Source organism: Quercus robur, chromosome 6, assembly GCF_932294415.1.
Source record: "Quercus robur chromosome 6, dhQueRobu3.1, whole genome shotgun sequence".
NCBI classification, from domain to species: Eukaryota; Viridiplantae; Streptophyta; class Magnoliopsida; order Fagales; family Fagaceae; genus Quercus; species Quercus robur.
Window position 1 is genome coordinate 30,758,876 of NC_065539.1, and position 6,862 is coordinate 30,765,737.

General features: G+C 35.4%; 1 protein-coding gene across 1 annotated transcript; it reads left to right on the top strand.

Annotated features, from left to right (window-relative positions):
* The first annotated feature begins 1,199 nt into the window (after positions 1-1,199).
* On the top strand, positions 1,200-2,749 carry LOC126688421 (ethylene-responsive transcription factor ERF062). Its single transcript, XM_050383106.1, has one exon. The coding sequence runs from the start codon at positions 1,407-1,409 to the stop codon at positions 2,643-2,645; it is 1,239 nt and encodes a 412-aa protein (XP_050239063.1). The 5' UTR covers positions 1,200-1,406; the 3' UTR covers positions 2,646-2,749.
* Positions 2,750-6,862: the final 4,113 nt, after the last annotated feature.

The following is a 6,862-nucleotide window of genomic DNA, read 5'->3' on the forward strand; positions in this document are numbered from 1 at the left end:
GTGTGGGTGTGTGATGAGTCCCACATCGGGTATTTACTGAGTTGAACTGGGCTTTATTAATAACTACAAGGAGCCTCAATTGTGACTAGTCCTTTTGAGGTATAGCGTAGATGTGGGTGTGTGATGAGTCCCACATCGAGTATTTACTGGGTTGAACAGCCACATCCGCGCTATACCTCAAAAGGACTAGTCACAATTGAGACTCTTTGTAGTTGTTAATAAAACTTAGTTTAACCCAGTAAATACCCAATGTGGGACTCATCACACACCCACACACATCACACAATCAATCAAATTGGGGCATCACAATCTCCCCCACTTAAATCCTTAACATCTTCGTTAGGGCCCACTTTGTGGAGTAGTGTGTCTGAGCCCACACGGGATTACCGGGCCGGCTCTGATACCATATATAATGATCCAAGGAAAAATGCTAGCCACATCAGCGCTATACCTCAAAAGGACTAGTCACAATTGAGGCTCGTTGCAGTTGTTAATAAAGCTCAGTTCAACCCAGTAAATACCTGATGTGGGACTCATCACACACCCACACATATCACACAATCAATCAAATTGGGGCATCACAATAGCCTTTGCCATTTGTTTAATACTAGATCCAGAAAAGACAGCCATGATTTTCTCATACATAAAAGAACATAATAATTTATTAATACTTGAATTAAGGCCTGTTCAAAGCTAATAATAACGTTGATGATAATATTAATAATGAAGCTCTTCTAAAATCACTAATAATTTCCACCTAATTAATTAAGAACCTGCAATTTAGGGCCAATCATGAGGCTCTCAACATCAGTTGGTCAATATTGCAAAATTTTTGTTTCTAATTTTTTCTGTCTGCAATTATTTTCCTCAAGTATGACATTGACGTTTAGAGATGACAAGAGTTTCTTGCACTAAAATTAAAAATCTTATTATCAAATTCAATATGAAAAGTAAAAAGAAGGAAGAATATAACATGTGGGTGTTCTGGAAAATCACATGATCATTAATAAACTATCCTACACAATTCAAATAATGCCATCAAATTAAAGTTGTGGTCACTGTCATGGAGGAATATTGATCCATCTCATAAACCCTACATGACAGGTAAGCAAGAAGGCTTGAGTTGTAAGTTTCTCATTGGTTAATTGGCTACAAAACATCAAGAATGGCAAGCACGAACGTACGAGCTTATTGTCTTGGGCAAGCAGATCTGACTCAGAGGATAACTTCACTTTATCAACGTAAAGCTAGCGGTTCCTTTTATTTTCTATTAAGACTTATAGCAGATTCCTGTCCTTCATGAGGTGTGCTTTAGGATAATCAATATATATGTAGCATAGTTCCTTCGCTCTCTATCATTTCTATCTCTTTCTCTGTATTTTCTTTATCCACCAAGAGGGCTTTGCATGGAAGATCAGTTTCCTAAGATGGAAACCTTCATGCTACAAGAGTTGCCATCTTATATGGCGTCTGGATCAAATATTTTTGGTGATCCAATTATATGGCGTGCTCTAACACAAAGTGTTTGTTACCACCATGGTGGCATGAAATCATCATTAGCAGCATCATCCCCTGATAGGCGGTTTTCATGTTGGGATTCTAGTTCTTCCACAGAGGAGGCTTCTGATATCAATTTGCCTAATAGAATTCCTGGTTTCACTAAACAGGATGTTTTTCATAAACACCATACAAGTCCTTTTCTTTCAGCAGCAGGTGCCAAAGAAAGCTTCATTCCAGTAAACTTTTTGGACACGTTTCCAAAACCAAGTCAAGCTCAAGCTTCTACACTCTCTTCTCCATCTTCATTATCAACCACATCCAAATTCCCAAATTTAACTTTGTTTCTTACAGAACATACCATGTTAGATTCATCTTCACCCATTGTTGACTCACCTAGCAAGAATCCGAAATGTGAATCTATGTTATCATCTCCACACCCTTCATTTTCCATGTCTCAACTAGGCCAAGTTAAGTCCTCCAAAGGTTTTAATGACTACTGGCTCAGCACCACGAAGACACAGCCAATGAAGTACACGTCCACCGGACGAAGGATGCAGAATAATCAGGTTGTGCACAAGACTACTAATTTTTCATCACAGGGAAAGCTATACAGGGGGGTGAGGCAAAGGCACTGGGGGAAATGGGTGGCTGAAATAAGGTTACCAAGAAATAGGACTCGGGTTTGGTTGGGTACTTTTGACACAGCTGAAGAGGCTGCTATGGCATACGACACAGCAGCTTATATGCTACGTGGGGAATATGCACAGTTGAATTTCCCAGATCAAAAGCATGCAATTAAGGCCAATTCTTTGAATGGAACCACAGCAGCACTTCTGGAAGCAAAGCTACAGGCAATATCATCACAAGGCATTAATTCTGCTCATAAGAAGCCCACTAAGCCACTACCAAAAATACCACCTAAGAACCTTTTATCTGAGAACATAAAAATCCAAGGTTTGAGCCAAAACACATCGAGAAAAGAGTGGCAGTTTGAGTTGGAGAGCAAAGTTGGATCAGGGGTACTGATTGAGAACAAGAAAACTCAGGAGGTTTTATCAGATGTGGATGCTGTTCAGTTAAGTAGAATGCCCTCCTTGGACATGGACATGATCTGGGATGCTCTTTCAGTTTCAGATCATTTATGACCGTCATCTTATTATACAAATGGTACCAATTTCTGGATTGAACTCATCTTCATGTGGGTATTATGTTTTTGCTTAATTTGAATAACACAGCCATTTTTCTTTCAGTAGGAAGTCTCATACTTTCATACTATGGATCTATGCAATCTTTGTCCATGATGATTTTTGCTTTGAAACATGTTTTTTTTGCAGGTATTTTCCTTTTTCTTTTGTAATTTTTTTCTTCCTATTAGCATGTAGGTAGTTTTTAGCACTACTATTTTGTTCAGGTAAGGAAAAGTTTAGAGCTTTGGACTTTGATTGACATTCTTTCTGGAATGTGGAAGGAGGCCTAATGGGCCCTTGTCTGTAAAAACAGGCATTCCGCCTGTTGGCTGTTAAAGGATGTTGAGCACATTGGTTTGTGAGGGCCAATCAATTGGGATATTTGAAAGAACAATGTCAAGATACTATAAATTTTTAGGCAAATTACATTTTTTTTTTCATCCTAATCATATATCTCGATTAAAATGTCTCTTCAAACTTTTGTAACACACAATTGATCCCCAAAGTTAATAATTGAGCTACAATTTAGCTCTTAAGTCATATCCTATATTTAAAGTTTGACGGAAAAGTAGTGTGCGTATAGGACACGGGAACTCTGGCCCCACTAAACCAGCTGATATCTACCACTAAAAATTAAAAGACAAAATTACCCTCATACATATCAATTAGACAAACGTAGGCTGTTGTTTGGATTGTGAGAAAATTTAACAAGAGTATTCAAGAAAACTCAAAAAAAAAAAAAAAAAAGGAAAAAAAAAGAATATTTTCCCCCCAAATTTGAATCAGGCAACCTCCTAAAATTTTCTAATATTTTTCCATAATTTCTCACAAAACAAACATGGCAAGCAAAATAAATAAATAAATAAATAATTTTTTTTTTTATCTACTTTGATAGGGAATATTTTCACCAAAGCAAAATATATCTAACAGATGAGATTTGTCATGTTTCTGAGGGATTGTCATGTACAAGAGAGTCGCTAGGTACCCATGTTTATTACCCTGCGATGCAATCCGTTCAACAACTACTCGTCTAACACACCGTTATGACAAATGGATAGGTCCTGATGAACGATCCCTTGCACTTACTCCTCCAGCCTTTGCGTATCCCCCACTCCTTTATTTCCATATGGAAAGAACTTGCACACTACACCCAAAGATCATTCTAGATATTCATATCTACCAAGTATGAGAGGTCAACCCGAATATCTTGAGATATTAATTTCACTAAGGGAAGTTCCTAAATCCATGGGAACTTGGTCAACTCTATACCATATATAAGCACTAAGGCTCCTCCTCTCCAAGGCACATATAATTTCTAGCTCTCATATTTTTGAAGTTATTGGAAATCATTGAATTATAGACTTAACCTTTGGAGGATCTTTGGCCAGTATCATATCAATGCACTTTGTAAATATTTCGTTCTTTAGGTACCCTAGCATTCCAAGTTTGGACAATTGGCTCACTGACCCAATCTTGGGTGAAATAAATACATCAGTTTCAATCTTTTTCAATATAATCATCACGTAGTGAATCAACAAAGCCTAAAGTGGTTTATCTTTCACCTTCAAGTTTACCTACTATGATATTAGAATGAATATGATCTCCACCAAACAGACATAATGCTTTAGCTAGTATATGAAAGTGTATACCGTGATTCTTCTGTTGATCAATAACTACATGCATTGTACAATGAATGTGAAGAAGTAGATCATTATCTTGGCAATTCTCCTCCTACTTTTCCCCTTCCATCTCCTAATTCACAAAGACTTATATAGCTCTTCCTAACCCACCAAACCTCATTTGACCAAACCCCTCCCTTCATTTTGCCCACGTCATATCTAGATCCATCGACAACTTGGGACGTCCTTGTTAACTCCACGGATTTTGATTTGATTTAAACCGCACTCCAAGGATCTTGACTCGAACAAAATGAGGCTCATGTTGTCCTAATCATTGTAAAACAAGATTGTGAAGAACACTACTATGACATTGAACCTCACCCTCGCCAACCTTGTTTATTGCTCGCACGCCAATCTTCATAGTAGCTTCATTGTCCCTAGCACTAAGCATTTCCTTACTAATAAAAACCACTTTTAAGTTGAAAATTGGGGCATTTGAGTGATAAGGTTTTGTTAAATATATAAGAACCTTTAGAGAGAGAGAGAGAGAGAGAGAGAGAGAGAGAGTTATAAGAACAAATAACTTATTGAGTGTATTCTTGTTGATACAAGTCTCTCTCTATTTATACAAAATTCTATCACTCCATATTAACACTAATGATGCACAAAAATTAGTAGGCTGGAATGCTTCAGACTATGGTGATGGATTTTTGGTCTTAAAAAGAAAAGAAAAAAACTGTCAAGGGTGATCGATGTTACCTGGCCAAGGACCCTCCAATGGTTAAGTCAGTTTTCTCTCTAGAATGCAAGGGAAAATAGTGAATGGTGAGACTTACCCTAGGTGAATAGAGCTTGATCCTTTTTTAGAGAGTTAGAAGTGGATCTACTTGTTTGGATCCACCAAAATCATGGGTGATATGGGTGGTTAATGGATGAAATGGGGAATGTGGAGCGGACTATGGAGAATTCTCTCCACGTTTTAGGAGTAATGTATTATGGCTTGTGTGAGAGACCGAAAGATTGGGTGCTCTCAAAAAAGAGATTTGGGGTGCTTTTAAGGGCATCTCTCTTTTTGGGTAAGTGGTGTGGAGTTGCCACTTATTTTTTATACAAAAAAATAAGAAAAAATATAAATACAAACTACATATTCAAAATACATCATTGTCATTGATTGAATAAAGAAAAGTACAACTTTGGTAAATTAACCTTACAAGGCCTTGGGACCTAGTTACAATCTATGCAAAAGAATACAAAACTTTGGTCCTAGTTACAATCTACCAAAATTAAAAGACAAAACACTAATCTACCTATCCAAAAATCCTAAGCTCGAGGGCTAGGTTATGGAATGGGAAGGTGTTAGACACCCATTCTACCTAGACAGAGTTTGGTCTTCTAGACTCTAATGACCAATATACCGTTTTTTACATGATGTTGAATGATATGTTGAACACACATACAAACACTTGACAAAAAATAATTCAAACAAATTTGCCTTATGAATGATATCCTCTTTTAAAAGAAAAATCAAATATGTTTTATGAATTAAAATAAATAAGACTTGGTTAGTAAGAAAAATCAGATCTGTTGTTGTAAAGTGTAAAAAGCAAGATTTTATTAAGAAAAATAAGATCTGTTTTGTGAATTAAAATAAATAAGACTTGGTTTGTAAAAAAAAAAAAAAATTAGATTTGCTTTTGTAAGGTGTAAAAGGCAAGATTTTATCAAGAAAAATCAGATCTGTTTTGTATAAAGTAAAAAAAAAAAAAAAAAAAAGGATTTTTGGTTTATGAAAAACTAGATCTATTGTTGGAAACAAATAAAAAGGAATTTTGGAGGAAGATTCACACTCATGAGACAAATTTATTATGCATGCGTCACAAAAAAAACTTCAACCTAAAATCTTAATGCTTTCCTTTGAATTTCAAAATCTGCACTTTTATAACGAAGAAAACTTAAAAAAAAAAAAAAAAAAAAATCAGATCTGTATTTAATGAAAATACAGATTAGTTTTGGGTTTAGAAAACAAAATCAGATCTGTATTTAATTAAAATACAGATTAGTTTTGGGTTTTAAAAAAATCATATCTGAAAATACATATCAATTTTAGAAAAAAATCAGATTTGAAAATACAGATCAGTTTTGAATCTTCATAAATTTTTTTGTTAATCATTGCAGATTTTGGAGTCAAAAAGAAAGAATTGAAATAAACAATCATCTAAGGTATCTAAGCATGGCAATTGTATATTAAGAACAAGACATAATGAAACATACTAAACATATTCATGCTTCAAACAAAAACAAAATAATTAATGGAAAAAGAAAAGAAAGAAGAAGAACAGAATATCTCTTGCATGAGTGTGCTCTTCTAATGAATGAATATTTTATAAATCAAAGAAGTTTATTCACCTCTTTGAGGTCTAAAATACCTTACTTACAAAAAAGAAGTTCCTAAAGCAAAAGCCTCCAAAATGTCTTTAACGTAAGGGGAATTGAAAAGTCAGAAGAAAAGAGCCCCTAATTCTGATTTGTTTCCGCTATTTATAGAGGTTGGGATGT

Excerpts from the sequence above, each read along its gene's own strand:
- LOC126688421 (XM_050383106.1), top strand. The coding sequence starts at position 1,407 with ATGGAAGATCAGTTTCCTAAGATGGAAACCTTCATGCTACAAGAGTTG.